Below are 18,805 nucleotides of genomic sequence, written 5' to 3'. Positions count from 1 at the left end.
CTCCCTATTTTGCTCCATGGTGGTCTTAAAACAACTATTATACTTAATACAACTATTATAGATCAGCATCTTATATTTTTCCTCATCCTTTGACACTTTTACTGAATCTATCACTCTTTTTCTTGTAACACCTTTCATTTCTGCTCTCTTTCATATCCATTTGAAGGTGGGAGGGATGTTTGTGTGTCAAGAACAATTACATTCCTTTTATTTTTCCTTCTTCAACTTTTCATTCTGAGTCTTTACACTTTATGAATACTGCCTAGAAAGGGATCTGTGGCAAGGTCTATAACTCTATGCATGTCAGTACCTACCTAAAATCTTCATACTTTTTTCCCTCTCCTGCACTATGTCTTAACATTTTCTGTGGCCTCTAGGTCTGCTCTTTCAAACTGCAGAACACAAAGTGCAGTTGCTATCTTCTTATAAATGTAAAAAAAATTTATTTTGTTAGTGCTGAATGAGCTTGCTCTCATTTGACATCCAAGTAAAGCTTGGATGTGAAATTTTTATTTTTATAACAGAAAAAGACCAAACAAAAACCTTTTGGATTTTGTCTTGTTCTTTTCTCTCTCCTTAGCAACTCCTCCTTTATTTACCCCTACCAACCTCTCCCACCCTTTAATCAGTTTTCCCTGCATTCCAGCACCTTCCTGGGCTGCTTTTCAACTTACTGTTTATATCATACCTGTAGCTCTCCTTTTCACTTATACTTCTTTTTCTCACTTTGCTTTCATGGCAAAAATTGTCAGCAGCAGTTGAAATGAAATAAAAGTATAGGTCTGACCTTTGAAATTATATAAATTGCCATTAACCTACACATTATCAATATAATGCTACAAAGGTACTGCATTAGGCTTGTTAATACCGATAATGGTATGTGTGTTGTTGATACTGTGCAAACTGTGATTAGTGCCTTGCATCAGCCATCGTTCTAAGTGACCTGTTGAAAAGTAGCTGTTTATATGATATAGGATCTCATCTTAGAATCCATAGCTGAAATCAGCAAAATAAAATTTAAAAAAGATATTTTAGTACATATTTTCCTAATACAGCTGTTCACTGTGAGAAGTTTGTCTCATTACCTAAAAATAGAGATAGTTTGCATTATTATTATAGGTTGGAAAGAAATAATCTCAGAGACAGTGCATGTAGCCAAAACTTCGGATGAAAAACAAACCTGTCATCAAACTGTTTTGATATGATGATGCACGCTATCACCATGGACCAATTAACATATGTAGCCTTTTGTTGTATACAGAAATTAAATTTATTTTGTTCCCTGTATATTTTCTAATATGGCAAGCTGAACATGCCACAAAGCAGTGTTGTTAAACAGCACTACTACCAAGCTGTGCATTTTGTGCCCTCCATATAACTCTTAGCAGGTGACTTCTGTCTTGTTTAGAGGTGCATGGGTGTGCAAGAGACTTGTGCTCAACATGCTGAAAGGATACACTAATGCTGGCATTCAAGCTGAGCTGGCCAAGTCCCTTGGAAAAGCTCTTCTTCTCAACACCAACTGCCAAAGTTTCATAGGAAAGAGTAGTAACTTAAGCAATGATCTATAAAACAAAGATGTGAAAAGGATACAAAGGACTTTGCTGGTAGACATGTAAGTAGGCACAATTTTTGCAATTGTTGGTACAGAAAGATGTGTATTCAATCTGTGACACATGTAGTGTTGGATACATTTCTATTTGCTTCTGGAAAAGAAAATCCTCCTCTTCTGGGAAACTATTCATTGCAAAAATGAATATGCAGAGGGGGAATATTTATAGAAGGTGAGAAAATACTTTGGGTTTCATGAGGAGTGAATAATGAATAATTCAGTCAAGTGTAAATGACTTAAAGGGAAAATGTCTGTAAAGAGATAAGCTACCTAGTAAATTTTTTTCTCTTAGGCAGTAAATCAGCAAGATACGTGCCAAAGATAAACTTGCATTTCAAAATTATTGTAAATCGGGATCTTGAAAATTTGGCCTTGTGAATTATGAATGGAGTTTATTTAATCTGTGCATATAGTTCTAGACTGTAAATAAAAGAAAATGGTATTCCCTTGCCACAGTGCCTTTCTTCTGATTTACTTCTGTTTTAATAGATTGTCATCGCTCTTAATCTGGAGAAGTAATTTTTGAAATCTTGGTTTAAAATTAGGTATTTTACAATTTCACATATCATCATAAATCATGAATGTTTGGGTTTGTATTTCATTGCAGCGGAAAACAGATGTGCCACTTCAAATGCAGTAACGTGCACAAAGTGTCTTGCTTTGGGTCCAGAGTGTGGATGGTGTGCTCAAGAGGTATGACATTTTCCTTAATTATATTTGACTTTATATTTTAGCTCCTTCTGATCTTTATAAAGATAAAGACTTTTAAACTGAGAAAATTATAGTGAGAAATAGCAAGAAAATCTTTAAATGATCCCTAGAGACAGAACCTGAGAAATCATGTGAAATATATTTTGTTTCCAAAGGAGAAAATGCAATCTTTTATTTGGAAAATTGCAGTAATTTTAACTAAAGTGAGACCTTTTTAATGCATTCCATCTGCTTTGTAGACAGCTTTGGCAGACTTACAGTAGCTTTGAGAGTTTAACAGTTTTTGGCTTCAAAAGCAAAATTACTTATCAGTATTTTATATTATAAAGTCTTCACAATATATGAAAACAAGTCTATACATATGTGTCTGCTGCATTTAGCAAAAGGCTGTGCTAACAGTGGAATTGACTTCAACTTCACCTTATATTATGATCCTATCACAAATGGAAAAAATGATGCTTTTCTCATTTTGACACTTGAAACTCTCAGTTCTGAGACTTAGCACAGAAGATAGATCTTAGGTAGCAAGAATTATTCTGAAATTATTGTTACTTTGCAAACTGTAAGAATATGGGAATATCTGGTTTTGTTTGACAGAAAATAACCGTGTTGATAGCATGATTTTGGGTGATCACTTCAGAGGAGCAAATCACTGACCATAGCAAGCTTGTACGCTCTTTAAGCTCACGTGGAAATTACCAGTAAGAGCTTTCAGGTTAGCAGAGAAGGTAGATAAATTCCTGGGGTGTGTCTGGCAGAGATAAGGAGTGTAAGGCACTGGCAATATCTGAGATATTTTGTCTTGGAATCATTAACTTACTCTGCCAAAGGTACAAAGCTAAGTAATGCAAGGATGGGTAGAGGCATGCAGGGCTGGTTTTTCCAGAGGAAGCTTAGCATGTGCAGATGGCACAATGGATTACAGTGTGGAGGGGTTCATTATTCTGGCCCCGTGTCCTGTCTTACAAAGGGCAAAGCTTTATCCTCCCCCCTCTGCATTTATCATGGAACAGCATTTGCTAAGTTTCCAGGGCTATGGAGTTGCAGGGGTCCCCTTCTAGGTATGCACATGTACTTGGCCAGTTTCTCTTCTGCTCTGCTTGTCTTGCTTCACTTCTCAAGTCAATCATGAGAGCTGTTCATGGACACCAGGGCTTTGTCAAACCCTCTTAAATCGCTGGCTCACCTACACACCATCCATGGTCATGGAAAGGCAAAACCCATATTATTGCAGATGGAAATATTGCAGTGCAGCTTAGCCTGCCTGCTTCATGAGAACAATATTTTTAATAAGATAGTCGGCCCTGAGGAACTCTTGAGATGTCTTGAATTTATACCCACACACAGTGGACTTCAGAAAACACTACAAATCTATTAGTCATTACTAGTTGTGAAAGTAGCTAAATTCTCTACACATTTAAAAATCTAGCTTTTTGAAAAGTATGCACTACAAAGAGTGTATAAATAGCAATAACCTAAAAAGTAGTCTCTGTTGTTTTTTAATAAAGAAGGTTATAGAAAAAATGCATCAGAGATACACTACAAAAATAAGCTGGAATTTGAAAAACAAGATACAGGCCTGTCATATTTAATTCTTCAGGGGTTTCTCTAGTCTTTACAGGGTCTACATGACTATTTATTATCTAATATACAGTTGACTGTATTTTAGATTGCTTATTTTCCCTATTTGCATCTGAAAGATCAGAGATTGTCCTTTGTTTGGTTGGTCTCCAGCTTTGACTCAGATGGACCAATACTTCGAAAGACTACAAAAGAGCTTGTCTTTTTTTTCTTTCTTTTTTTTTTCCCTGCATGTTCAGACTCATATTAATCATCAGATTAGTGGTCAGGAAAGAATTTTGTGTTGGATCATTTTGGCACTATTTTTTGACAACTTTTTCAGTGTGGCAAAGGAGGCTGCTTCTGACATCATCTTTCTATTAATCACTTTTCTGTTGCTACAAAGCCTTTTTTATGTTGGTGGCATCTTAAACTGTCCACTCCTGTAATAATGCATGGCTTCCTCTTTCCGGGAATTGAAATGATGTTCTTCAGCAGGACTTTGGATTTCGTGTAGTGGGATAGACAAATTCAGGTTGGCTAAATCTAGAGCTGACCTCTGGTGTTCCTAATAAATATCAGCCTTAGTAACATTACCAGTGGATTCTTCTGAAAACTAAACTGTTTTGATGTTGAGGGACTGACACTTTCATGCTGAAACAAGCTCATAGCACAGCACAGAACTTTTTTTTTTGTGACATAATAACAGTGTGTAATTTCCTTTTTTCTCCAAAGTCAGCTTGTTCTGATTGTGCAAGATCTTATTTCTCGTTAAAAAGTTTTTCTGTGTAGAAAAGGGTCAATGTGGCAATTAGGTTTAACTTCTAATTAAAGATTCCATCATTGCCGTTATTAAAAACATATGGCTTTATGAACTTGTTCTATATTTTATGCAATTATAGTAGCATATTTTATTGTTTCAAAGACTATTATTTTGGTTTTCTTCATCCTTTGAAGGTAGTACAGGGTTTTTTTCAGCTCACATTGTTTTGTACTTTTTGTTTCTTATTAAACAGGATTTCATGGCTGGCACAACACAGAAGGGACGCTGTGACACTGTTTTCAACTTAATGAAAAGAGGCTGCCAATCAGATTTGGTTGAAAACCCCACGGTTCATGTCACAATACCTAGTGACCATGAAACAAATACACAAGTGACACCAGGAAAAGTTTCAGTCCAACTGCGTCCAGGTTGGGTTGTCTCTAACACGTTGATGTTAAAATAAATTCAAAATAAAAACAATACTTCTAAGTACAGATATTTTGTGAAGAGGCATCTGGAATAATTATTTAGAACAATGATGCTATAGCATTGTATTATATAGAACAGTGATGATGTTGCTCCCATATTCAAGTATCATCTTCACCAAGAATTGTTTCTGTCAAACACAGCTGAAGTCAGAAAAATGCAAGTAATAAGTGGAAAGGGAATTTTAGGTAGTCTTTCCTGTTTTATTATGTGGTTTCTTGATTCTTTCGCGATTTACCACTTTCGCCTTACATGTGTATAAACTGCTCCTTCTGAAAGGAAATAGAGTTATAATTCCTAAATTCATAGTTTGATAAACTTCTTGATTATTTCTTATTTCAAGTGCATTGACTAGACAACTAGAAAAAAACCAAAACCATTGTATGAGAAAAGACTAAATTCCTAAAGAAGGCTTAGTTGTTCACTGTCTGAATTTTTTATAACTGGTATATCTCCATTTGCCCTCAGCTCAAGTCTAGTTAAGTCAGTGTTCATTCTCTGTCTCTAAAAAAGCTGTAGGCAACAGCAAAGTGAAGGTGATATAAAGGGATGCAGGGTTACCTTCCACTCAATTAAAAATTATTTATTTATTTATTTATTTTGCAAAGAATAATTGGAGAAAGAAATATGTGAGATGGATCAACCTTTGTCAGGAAAACATTAAGTGTTTAGGAGAAGCATTTTGCTGATCTTCACTGTAGAAATTATAATCTTCTGTCAATTACAAGGGAAAAGAGAAGGATCTGCATGAGTAAAGCACAAAGGAGCTCTATTTTTCACTCTTTATAATAATAAAACAGTCAAAGTAACATCACCACTTCTCCTTTCCTCACTTTCCTTCCAAAGCAGTGACTGATACTCTGATTTGTACAGAGAAATGGTTTCAGAAACTGAGCTACCTCTAAGCTCTCTCTGTAATCACATTTATTTCCAAAAGCATGATGGACTCATAGGAAGAAAGTTAGCTTTCTAAAATTGTTTTCTTTAACCTTTTTTCCAGTAAATAATGAAATTAAGTTTGGAGTTCCTTATGCTTTGCAGGAGTTTTTGCATCAGGGAGGCAGAAGAATGAAGTTTCAAGGACTCCAGAAGAAGAACTTTTTATATAAAGATATCTTGCCCATATATTCTGCCTCAGGGAAACACACAAATATACAACTGTAATGTTTCCTCAAAACAGACATTTGATACGGTATAATCACACAGACAAACATGCTTTTGTTTTGATACTGGGGGGTTTTGTCACTGTTTACATATACTCATCATTTAGGATTTATGTGGGAAAAAATAAAAGCTGCACTCAGTATCTCACTATATGCAAACTGGAGACCTGCAAGGATCGTTTACAAAAAGTAATTCAATTTGGCAAAGAGGAAACATAAATTACAGCACACTGAAATTGTTTTCTCATGCAAGACCTAATACAGACAAATCCTGACATTTTCAGATGGATTACGTTCAAAGACCATTGGAAGAAAGTACTTCACATATTTAATTTTTCTGAGTCAGATTTCTGTGTTGGATGTACTTTTTGATAGTTTTTATTGGAAACCTGTATAGTTCTTCTGTAACACCTTCCTTCCTTCTGTCCTTTGTTGTACCTTCATTGCACAATACTGGGTTAGATTCTCCACTCACCAGATGAAGATCCTGAACTGATTTCTGCTGTGAGCTCACAGTTTGGGTGACATGAAATGATGGCTAATTTGAAACTCTGCATTACTGTACCTGCTTTGCCCATGCAAATCACTTGTTTTGCTGCCATTCTACAATATTAGGCAAGCAAAAATGTGAGGACTAGTTTTAGCAGCTTCCAAAGCATTCATGATTTTATTACATATGAGAGTATGTTTGGGGTTTGCAGGAGACCCATACATCTATCATCCTGAAATAAGGGTTCTTTTGTTTGGTGTGTGTTTTGTGTATGCCAAAAGAAAGAATATTTTTTATATTGAAACCTTTTTTTTTAAAAATATATATTTTGATCCTATGGCGTTTTCTCATCAAATCTTTGAAAGCAGTTTGGGATAAACTTGTATCATTATTTATGTGAGTTTTTCAGGCTGTGCTGCCCTTGTGGTGTGTATGTAGTTTTAGATTCTGTCATATGACAAACTATTTGCAGGATACATTTACATACTTTGAAGTGACAACCTTGAAGTGACTGACCCCAATTTGTATGCAGGTCTGTGTCCTTTGTGAGCCACAACTGCTTTTTGTTATAATGCCAAAGGGATTGCATAACCATGAATTTAAAACAAAATGAGGAGAAGTCAGATTTTTTACAATAAATTGCACAGTACTGCTGCAAGAAAAAAACCCCAAGATGTTCTACAAAACAACCCTTTATGGCTTATTTTTGAATGCTTCTTCAAGATTTTATTTACCCTTGGGAGATTTTCTTGTTTGTTTGTTTTTTCTCTTTGCTGACACAAACAACTTTGTGCTGAGGTTGCTACAAAACAAATGTATTTTTAAGCATGTCCATTCAGAAATAGTAAATAACATGTTTGTTTCTTTTTTTAATCAGGAAGTGAAGCAAACTTTATGTTAAAAGTTCGTCCTTTAGAGAAATACCCTGTGGATCTTTACTATTTAGTTGATGTCTCAGCCTCTATGCACAACAATATAGAAAAGTTAAATTCCGTTGGATTTGCTTTATCTAAAAAGATGGAGAATATTTCTCTTGACTTTCGACTTGGATTTGGATCCTATGTGGATAAAACTGTGTCACCATATATTAGCATTCATCCAGGTAGAATCCATAACCAGTGCAGGTATGTAGTCTTTTTACATTTATTGTAACACTGAAATGTGTATTTAATGACAGAAATATGCATTACACATATATATTTTTAAAATTCTTCAGAATTTAACTTTGTTTCCTTTTACCATGGTTCTTTGACAAAGTTCCTAAGGAAATGCTGAAGATTTTTTTACAATGATTGCTTCTAGTGAGTGATTTCAGAAAAACTGTTTCTGTATCAGAAAAAATGTGCCGTATTTTCTCTAGCAAAATAAGCCAAAACCCATGCTGCTTTGGAATATTTGGGTATGTTTAAAGTCAACTGTTGTGGTTTTGGTTATTTTGGATATGTTACCTAGATTCATCACAAAGTTTTTACTTTCTGAGCTACGTACTTTCTAATGTATGGTCATGTATTCATTAACTCTTTCCTGAAAATTCTACTTTTGTCGACATGATGTGGTTTGTTTCAGCTCATTTAATGAACGTAAGCGATCCTCTGATATACAGTTCTAATGTGAAGGAACTCCTCTTTTAAAAAGATATTCTAGCCTGCATTTCTTTTTTCATGCCATGCCTTTTTTGTATACCTTGGGTTCAACACATATAAAGGAGAGGGATCACTTCCAAAACCCCTGGAGAACAACAAATTCAGAGGTATATAAATTATAGTAGTTGGAAAAGCAAATATTAATGCTTCATACTTTCTTGCTTGCCTTTCCTGGGAAGACATGATCTGAAGTTCTGTGAAGTTCCTAAGTACCTTTTGTGATTTCAGTGGGTTTTGAATTGGTTCCTGGTAGTGGAATTCATTCTAGAGATGTGACTGTCTATGGAAAAAACAGTCATCTAGACCATCTATATATAGTGAGTGGATATTGATTGGCATGTCTAGGTCACGATCTATTTTGCCTAAGAGGAGACATCTGCAGAGGTATTAATCCTTTCAATGCCAGTTTCTCTTCTTTGACTGTACCTTGATTTGGAGGAGGGCAGGTTACAGTCTTGATGCAGTGGAAATTAAGAGAATTGAAACCTGCTCAGCATTTCTGAAATGGATGAGCTCTTCAACCTGTGCCATAAATCATATCTGTGAATGGGTCCCAGATCAATGACTTGTATGAGTGCTGTTTCCGTAGCTTACCTTTGACAAAAATCAGACTTTCTCCCTTGTGCATAATTTGAGAAAGTATCATTTGCTGTTACATTACTGAAAATGGATTTTCTCATCTCTTTGATAAGGTAATTATTATTTATATCAATATTAATTTTATGTACATTTATGTAACACTAGTGGATATAGGAATTATAGGAACTTAGATTTTGTTATAGTTTGATTCAGTAGTCTGTGTAGCAACCTATTATAAAACCTTACTGTTTCAGTGTGATAGTCCTTTCTCAGAATAATGAAAAGCAAAGCTGTACCACACTGTAGATACTCCAGAAGGGTTTATATACTCCCTGAGATCATGGCATCCCTCTTGTTGCATTTTTGTTCTTTACGAATCACTACATATATTGTTAATATATTAAGTTTTTATATACACAATTCCATAAAATACAAGATAATGTACATTTTTTGTAGTTAATTACGACTACTTCCCACTGAACTTAATTTCACATGGAATTACTCTTTTTTACAGTGTTTCTTATTCTGTGCCACATACATCTTAATTAGTAAAAGGATTTTATGGGTTAATAGGAATGCAATATTTACATCTCTTTCAAAAGAAAAAATGAGGCTTTTTGTTTGTTTTGTTTTTGTACAGTGATTACAATTTAGATTGTATGCCTCCTCATGGTTATATTCATGTGCTATCCCTGACTGACAATATAGCAGAATTCAAAAATGCAGTGAATAAACAAAAAATTTCTGGGAATATTGATACACCTGAAGGGGGTTTCGATGCGATGCTCCAAGCAGCTGTGTGCCAGGTAAGGAAGGAGCTTATTTACAAAAGAGTACAGAAATAGTAATTCAGGCACTCTCTCTCTCTCTCTCTCTCTCTATATATATATATATATATTTGTGTGTGTATAGATACACTGGTGGTGAGTGTTCCTGAATTCAAATGCCAGGGCTATGCCTGGTAATAATAAGATTTTTTTCTCCTTTTCCATTTTTTCCCCTTAACTATACATTTCCAATTGTAACTGAAAATGGGGAGCGTGAGGGAACATCTTTCAGTATTGGTTACGGATCTTCAATTTCTGACTTTAACCAGCCTAACCAATATAGGATGGATGATGAAAGCAACTGCTTCTTGTTTGAACAGACATATGTATTAGTTTCAGTCAATTACATAATTAGTTTTAAAAATCATTAAGGCACTGCTTGTGTTCCTCAATTAAGACATACATTTTGACATTTCTTCTTAAGAACTTGAGAGTTGAGTGAAATCTTTACATAGCCGCTTGTGTAGATAAGGAAAACAGAAGAACTTCTATGTTCTCAGCTTTAAAGATTTCAAATTTTAAAACAGTACAAATCAACTAAAAATTAACTTTTGTATATTGATAAAATTTCCTCACAGTCTGTCCCATGCAGAAAAGGGTGGAAAAGATCTACATAAATATGTCTCAAGGTGTAAGAATATTAGATAAAGTGTTTGTTTTGCTCTAGAGAGCTATTTTGGTGTTGGTTTTCTTCTTATGCATATTAATGCAATACAAATTCTGAAGTTTGGCTAATTCATGCGTTTGGTAATGCTCTATAAAATATTCAACTGCCATTGAAATCACAGGCTTGGCGTGTTTCTCATCTGTTAGAATGATGTCAGGACAATTCTTTTATCTTGTCCATCTTCACACTATTTTTCTGAGTAGTACAACATCTCAAGTAATCCAAACTATGCTAAAAATTAATAGTTTGGTCCAATTTTATTTTCAAATTTTGATGAACAGGTATGTAAAAACCACTCTTCATAAACACTGTGATCGAAGCTGTTACAAAAAAATTTTCTGGAACTTTGGAAAAATTCCTAAAATTTCAGTGTATCTCACTGGACACATTCCACACTTATGACATGTGAGTTCTAGAATAATATATGCTTCCAAGAACAATAGAATGGAAACATTGATGAGAATGTGGAGGCTTTCCTGTTTAGTGAATTGTGAACTGAAATGGATGGGAAAAATGTGCAGTTCATAATGACCATCAAGAACTATAAATTATGTTAATATGCACTCATTGTGCCTACAATAGACCTTTATAACTTGCTCCGTCTTGCTTTAAACAGTACATCAGAGCTGCAAAAGGTACAGGTTAGGACATGGAGCTACTTTAAAATTTTGATTGCTGTGACATATGTAGGAAGGAATCACAGAATCACAGAACATGTCAAGTCAGAAGGGACCCATAAGGATCACCGAGTCCAACTCCCTGCTCCTCACAGGTTTACCTAAAACTAAACAAGTCCCAAAGTGACTAAGTCAAATGATGAGTCTTAGAAGAAGAGCTTTTTACAGTGCTGGCAGAGAATTTGGAATTATTCAAAACAAAACCTGTTTACAAATAGAACTTAAAATACTCTGTCTTTAGAGGAATACTGTCTAGGAGTGTCCTAGGGAGACTGATGCCTAAAGTATAAGTTGGTAAAGACATGATACCCCTCTGTAATTGTTATTCTTGCTGGCTTGAGATATTTAATCCCCATTCAGAGATAGTAGAGAGAGCCTGAGAAGGGAGCTGTAGCCCTCTCTGTGAAGAAATGAAGGCAGAGAGTAAGTCCCAAAGTGTGGCTGAGTACATGGACTGTATTGCAGGTAAGTTTCACATGAGAATGGTAGAGATTCTGTGTCATAGGAAGGAGATAAAATGGAAGCAGTGAAAAAGAAGATGGAATTATCAAGAGAGGGAATAATGCAAAAGCATATGATATGTTTTCTGTGCGCCTCAGAAATTTGAATATAATCAGGGAGACAAATGTTTTGAAAATGGCATCTAAATCAATTTAGATATAAGCTTACCCTGCTGCATCCTTCACATCATCAGATTCCTAAAAGACATTCAATTCACCCTTGAGGCTGCCACTCTGCTATCAATCCCTTAAGATGGTGGATAAATGTGGCATTTTACTGCATAATAAGGAATTTCTCAATTTGTAATTGCATGAAGACCTTCAAACTTCAGTTTATTGATTTGTGATTGCATACTAATGTACTTTCCTGAAATTTGTGTAGGAAAAGGAAATTATAGAGTGATGAGAATATAAAGTAATTAAAGTAAAAATACAACAGAGTGCCAAGAGTCAATATGGATGAGTGCATATTTACTGGTTGTAATGCTTCCTTGGACCCCAGAGGATTTTACAAACCATGTGCTTTGTATTTGTACGTAAAAGTGACACACACAGTGTGACAGCTGTTATCAAGCCCACTAATATAAAGCATAACTGGCATGTATAGTGGGACATCATTCTTTAAAAAGCAAAGAAAATGGTAAATAGGAAAAAGCAAAGAAATCGGTGGTTTTCAGATGTAGTGCATTACATCTATTTCCACACCAAATGCTTTAATTAGCTGGGTTTAAACACAGTGCTGCCAGGCAGTGTAACATCTGAAAGTGGTCTTTCATGTTAATTTTTCATTTTTTTTGTTGATTGTTTTAGAAAATAGGTAGCTACTGCTTTCTTATGCCTAATTTTGTTTTCTTTGTAGAGCCATATTGGATGGCGTAAAGAAGCAAAGCGACTGCTTCTTGTGATGACAGATCAAACTTCCCATCTGGCCCTTGATAGTAAATTAGCAGGAATTGTAATTCCCCATGATGGAAACTGTCACTTGAAAGATAATGTGTACATCAAAGCTACGAGTATGGTAAGGTATATGTCATAGATTTTGCCTTCAGAGAGGCAGTGCAAAACTGTGTGAGGAGGTTTTTAGACTGCTCTCAAAGCATTCTTTTTATTTCAGTTATTAGAATAGTATATTTCCAGGTAGGCAAGTTGTGAAATGAAGCACTGGATACTTGGCATATTGGCATTCTTTTTGTGTGGACTGAAGTATTCTGGAGCCTGAAAAAACCAGTACACAGCAAAGGAGGCTATGTTATGGTTTTCGTATGGGTTTTTATTAGCATCTCATAAAAATCACACACATTTTGTATAAAATATAAGAAGTGTGTGGTGTGATATTTTGCACAAGTAGAAGCTGGTAATATGTAAGAGAAGTACAATCCTGCTCACAAGACAAAGGTAGTGGTTATGGTTTATGGTCAGAGGATGCACAGGGGCATTGGTTGAAACGGCTTGGTAAGAGTAAACCAGAGGGCATACAACAGCAATGAGCTACCTCAAATGGAAGGACTAGCATTAAATGCATTCAGATTTCACAGTAGAAAGCCAATATGTGCTAATACGCACCTCTGCAAAAAGTTGCATCAAATCTACTGTAGCAAAATAAGATGCTTTCAACAGATATTTTTAGCTTTCAAAATATTTTCTTCGGCAATAGATAAAGTAGTCATAAGTGACTGAAGATAGGAATTTTTGCCTAAGAATTGTAGGTTTCAACTGCTTTCTGTATTTTCTTAAATAAATATGAATTGTTTATTTAGGAAACGTGAATCACTCCTTAATTGTGATGTAATTCCCAGAAAGCAGAAGTATGAATTGGGGTACAGTTAAACACGTTGAAATTTTGTTCCCAGTGCAGGCTGCACTTAGTTAAAGTGCACTGCCTGTGTTCAGCCAGAGCCAGCAATGTGCAAGTGAAGGGCTTGGGAGAGCTTGTGTGAGGTTAGACCTGAATGTAATCCCGGCAACTGTTGTTTGCAAGGATGGTGGAGCAGCAGGAAGAGGCTGCTGGCTGTAGTGTGATCATGAAATACGGGAGCTTTCTGGGAAGCGGTGAGTGTTTGGGACCTTGCTGAGCGGAGGAGGGAGATCAGTATGTGCTCACAGGAAGGTTATTTAGATTTCTGATTATCTGACATTCTCGCATTCATACACTCCCTCTGTCACCTCCTGGATATTTCCTCACAGATGTCGGAAATTTTTTTTCTATTCTAATCAGTTTATTCTACTTAGAGCAAATAATCCTGAAACTTTTGTTTCCCAAAGCAGAACATTCTCTGTCTTTCTTTCTTTCTTTTTAGATTTTCTAGTTGGAATGCTATAACTCAGAGGATATTTACTCTGCTTATTAAATAATTTCTAAAGGTACAAATCTTTTTCTGGTGTTCAGGATTCCTTTAATAATAAATATGTTGTCTGTTTCAAAAAAAACCCCAACAAACTATATTTATTTTTTGTCCAACTTCGAAAATTAATTTCTCCTGCAACTCCAGAAACTCACCAATGGAAAATATAGACAAAATTAATTAATATCTTTCTAAGCAGCTATTATGGATTGATAGCTGACTGAAAAAATGGTGTTTTAACTGATATTCTGCATTCTGTTTTGAAAGATCATAATTTTACTGTCCCATATGGAAAAAAAAATCCATAATGACTACTGTTGATATATTTTATGAAATTGGGTTTTTTAGCCACTCAAATTAAATGACCTTGAAAGGCACTTAGATCTGTGGTGGCACATTTAGGTCCATGTGTTTTCTGGCTGCTAACCCCTTTTTTTAAAATATGGGCTAAATTTGCATGTGCACATGTTAACAGTAGGCATGCACTTCATAGCAGGAATTGCATTTTCTGGACCAGATTTGATGACAACACAATAGTGTCTGTAAGGGAAAGTGTGCTGGTTTCTTGCTTTTTTGTTCTCATCCATGGTATATGCGCTTATTTTATTCACTGATATCCATAATGAAACTTCAAATGAATGAATGAAATCAACGGGCTAGGAAGACTATTTGATATTTTAATGAAATATCATGAAAGTTTTAGAAAACATAATATGAAACCTATTTTTGGGTTTTTTTCACATCAATACAATTTTGTGTGGCTCTGCTAAATTAAAGTCTTCTGCAATCACATTGTTTTTATGCATTGATTCTTAGCTTTGGGTAGTCATGAGAAGATTGTATTTTGGCCTATTTTTGTTTTTCTTACTTGTGACAGTTAAGAGGACTTTGCTTTATTTATTTGAATAAAACTTAGCCTTTACATCAGAAATGTTTCCACTTAGGCATTTTTCTGCGTGTTTCTTTCTAACTTTTGCTAAGCAGTCACAGAAAGGTCAGCAAAAAAAATGTATGACAGGAAAGAAATCTAGTCTCTTTATTTAGATCTGTGCTTGGTTAACTCCCTTTCTGAAACACTTAACATTTGTGTTAGTTATTTTCTCAGCTTAACACAGTAGGTTAAAATAATAAAATGAGTGATGTAATTGGAACAAGAAAGATGATCTAAAATTAAAGTGCATTTATCTGAGCACGAGTGGGAAGAGGTAAGATAAAAATACATAAAGTAGAGCAAGGTTTTCACAGCAAGCAAAGTGATGCTCCATGAGTGACCACTGGTACGTTATGTCCTCTCTTTACATGCTTAAAATTTAAAAGCTTGTGCGGGTCTGTTGATGCTTTTGGCTTTTTTTTTTTAAAAAAAAACTCCATTCTAATAAAAAGGAGCAAGAAGCTGGACATTCTAGAGAGTTATTGATGACAAGTACATGGAAGTTCAGCCTTCCTTGTGAGGAGAGGTAGGCTGGGGATCCTGTTCCTGCAGCACTTGTATGTCTATGGTGTCATCTCTTGACTTTAGTAAGCTCCCTCTGATTAAGCTTTTGTTTTATGAAGGCTTGGACAGCTATTTCTGATACTCCTGATTCCAGAGTTCAGCTTGTTGTTGCAGAGTTGTTGAGGGGCCACTCTGCTGGAATTCAGACAGCTCTAGTATGCTGTGCTAAGCAGGACGACTGACTTATGTTGCCACCATCTCATGATGCCTTGGTGCTGCCACTGTCACTCCCACATTTACGGTGCAGGAGGTGTTTGCAGAACATCTGGCTTCACTCGTGTCCTGGGACCACTTGGTGTGTCTGTGGTCTGCCAGCCAATTGCACGTGGCCTGTGGGGTTGTGCAGCGCAGTGGAGGCCCCACCACTGTGCTCTGTGCCGTGGAGAAGGAACGAGGGCTTAGCACTGTGTAGGAGGAGGCTACTCTCTCCAGCTGGAGCTGTAAGAAGGCCTGTTTAATACTGTGCTATCTACCTTTCGTCAGTTATCTTAAGGGATATAATCTTTTACAAAGCACTGAAATGTTGAGAGAGGCATGTACTCTGGCTAATATCAAACTGCACCTAGAAACTCTTCAGTTCTCTCTGGACAAAGCTCTTTATAATGGTGCAATATGATGGAAAATGGATTTTGCTCCCTTGCATAACTTTGTCTCAGTTGTCTTGCTATTCACATTATCTCTAGGAGAGCTGCTGACTTGCAGGGTAGCTTAAGTAACAAGGGACAATCTGAGGAGAAAGGAATTGTTCAGGGTAACAGACTGTTTCTGCAAGAGGGAGACAATATGGGGCAGATGGTGAAAACTACCAGGAAAAGAAAGACAACAAAAGTATCTGGGTCATAAAGGTTTAAGTACCTAAGTGGAAATATCCAGATGAAATCTCTTTAAGTGGAATCACAGGCCAAGGCCACAGTCACTTCCTTCTTTTTAGTAATGAATTTTAAGTGTTGAATTTACTTCTTGAGAACTACTCACTTAAGGCTGATTAATAAGTGGTTAATAGTTTTCAGATACAGTTTGGTTTAGAGTACTGGAGCTGCAGGGATCTCACCTAACCCCGGTGTACAAAGCCCATTGGGACCACACAGACACCCTTGAAGTTCCCCAGATTTGGATGAAGAGATAAGAACATGGCTCTTGTTCTCAAATCCATGTCAGATCTCTCAATGAGAAGTGTAGAAGGAGCAGGTCATTGGCAGGGGACTTGCTGTCATAGGTACTCCACCAAATAGAACAATGCATCACTGAGAAGAGCTGTGAAACTCTTGCCATCTTCTTCGTGCATAGGTGTGGTTAAGAAAATGTAGCAGGTCATCATGGTGAGGACTGGAGTCATCAATCCTTAAATCAGTCTTGAACACGAAGAGGAGAAAGCTGTGAGTCCAAAGTCAGATAAGCATAGAATACTGACACTGCCAGAACCTGATCTAGTGACTGCATTTGATGCTAAAATACACATCTGAGAATTAAACATTTTAATTACCCTCCTTGCTGTTCCCAAAAGCACACCTCATCTCAGTGCTTCATGTTGTACACTTTCTCCCTGACTTTTGCACAAGAACCCACCTATCATTCCCTGTTCTTCTAGGGGGACAATGGACCACATCATATCCATATTTCTTAAGCATCAGACTCAAAACAACAAAATAGTACTGTGGAGTTAGTCTTCCTACTGTGCAGCAGATCTACATAATTGGCAACAGATAGGCCTGGTTGATGCCCCTATGATTTTTTTTTTATTGTTTATTTGGCTGGCTCCATCATGGTTTTGATGTCGGTCTGGCATTCTCAGTACATTTAGAAGTTAAGATTGGATTGGTTTTGGAAATCTATAATGTGCCATATATGAAATATAAGATTTTTCCCTACTAATCTGCAATCTTCTCTTTCCTGTTGTATTTTGCAGGAGCATCCATCTCTTGGGCAGCTCTCTGAAAAATTGATTGACAATAACATCAATGTTATTTTTGCTGTTCAAGGAAGCCAGTTTCATTGGTATAAAGTAGGTTAGAAACTTGATTTCTTTCTTCAATTTTGAAGGCACAATATTGATACTTAAGATTAAAACTGTGCATCAATTGTCTTTTTCATAGGATCTGTTACCTCTGTTGCCTGGTACTGTTGCAAGACAAATAGAATCACAAGCAGCAAATCTCAATGATTTGGTGGTAGAAGCTTATCAGGTATGATGAGAGTGACAATGATGTATGCAATATTTGTACATTTTTCATCTTTCATTGCCTGAAGTTGGAATTTCCAGGATCTTGTCTTCCATCTGAAATCCACAAGGATACATTCCCTACTTTTCCAAATGTACAGGTGGATAGGTGATACTGTCTTATGAGAACTCTTAAAGTCCCAGGCTGTCAGGGTCTCAAAGCCAAGAGCTACTGGTTTTTAATTTCTAAGGATGCTCCTAAATATTGTTTGATTCTCTGCACCTGTTGCTATGTCACTTCAAAAGATGGTTTATTTATTTGAATTTTGGTATCTCAGATTTTTAGTTACAGACCAGACACCACTGTCTAGGCACCATATAAATTCAGAGCAAAAACCCAATGCAGTATCTGGAGAGGACTGCAGCATAATTTTTATAAAACAGACAAGAGATGGGAATTCACAAGGAGGTAGTTTGTCAACAGTGGATATAGTGAAAAGCAGTATCTATACTGTATAAAGCAGTGTAATGACTTTGGGGTTTGAGGCATGGAAGTGAAGAAGGATTTTGATAGAGATTTGGGAGAAAACAATAGAAATGGCTTTGTGAACTCTTGCTTGGAGTCATCAATTGTAGCATACAATAGTATGCTACAAACACAATAGTTTGGGAAAGAAAAAGTAATAGTAAGGGAAATAGCATAAAATCATTTTCCACACATGATTGGCACAGAATAGCAGTTTGGAACTGAAACAGGCCTGTTAGTGAAGGAAAGAGGATATAAACAGCTTTGAAAAGGAAGCCAAGAAATAGATATTTGAGGTTCTTCAGCATGGAGAGCCCATAGAGCAGCATCTAAATGAATGTGATGAGTTACAGGGTTGAATGCTGTTAAGTTGTGCAGTTACACACAAGCATTCAGGTTCAGAAAGTCAAAAATCCAACTACAAAAGTATATGCAAGGTATTCACAGGTATCACTTTTTCTTTTGAATTAATTGGATTTGGGAGGCTGAAGTTATCCATTTTACTTGCTTAACCACAGAATCAAACAGTTTGCTTGCAGCAAATTTACTATAATGAAGAGCCAACCCCCATGTCTGTTTCTAGTCCATCGAGTGCTTCTGCATACA

General features: G+C 36.1%; 1 protein-coding gene across 1 annotated transcript in view; it reads left to right on the top strand.

The window, feature by feature from the left end:
• ITGB8 (integrin subunit beta 8) overlaps window positions 1-18,805 on the top strand; it is a 47,389-nt gene that overhangs the window by 13,696 nt on the left and 14,888 nt on the right. Inside the window, exons 2-8 of the mRNA XM_063411029.1 lie at window positions 2,220-2,305; window positions 4,900-5,074; window positions 7,663-7,909; window positions 9,648-9,813; window positions 12,538-12,696; window positions 17,422-17,517; window positions 17,609-17,698. Coding sequence (XP_063267099.1) covers window positions 2,220-2,305; window positions 4,900-5,074; window positions 7,663-7,909; window positions 9,648-9,813; window positions 12,538-12,696; window positions 17,422-17,517; window positions 17,609-17,698 — 1,019 coding nt within the window. The remainder of the gene's footprint in view (window positions 1-2,219; window positions 2,306-4,899; window positions 5,075-7,662; window positions 7,910-9,647; window positions 9,814-12,537; window positions 12,697-17,421; window positions 17,518-17,608; window positions 17,699-18,805) is intronic.

Source organism: Prinia subflava, chromosome 1 (assembly GCF_021018805.1).
Source record: "Prinia subflava isolate CZ2003 ecotype Zambia chromosome 1, Cam_Psub_1.2, whole genome shotgun sequence".
NCBI lineage: Eukaryota > Metazoa > Chordata > Aves > Passeriformes > Cisticolidae > Prinia > Prinia subflava.
This window is presented reverse-complemented; position numbering and strand designations above follow the sequence as displayed.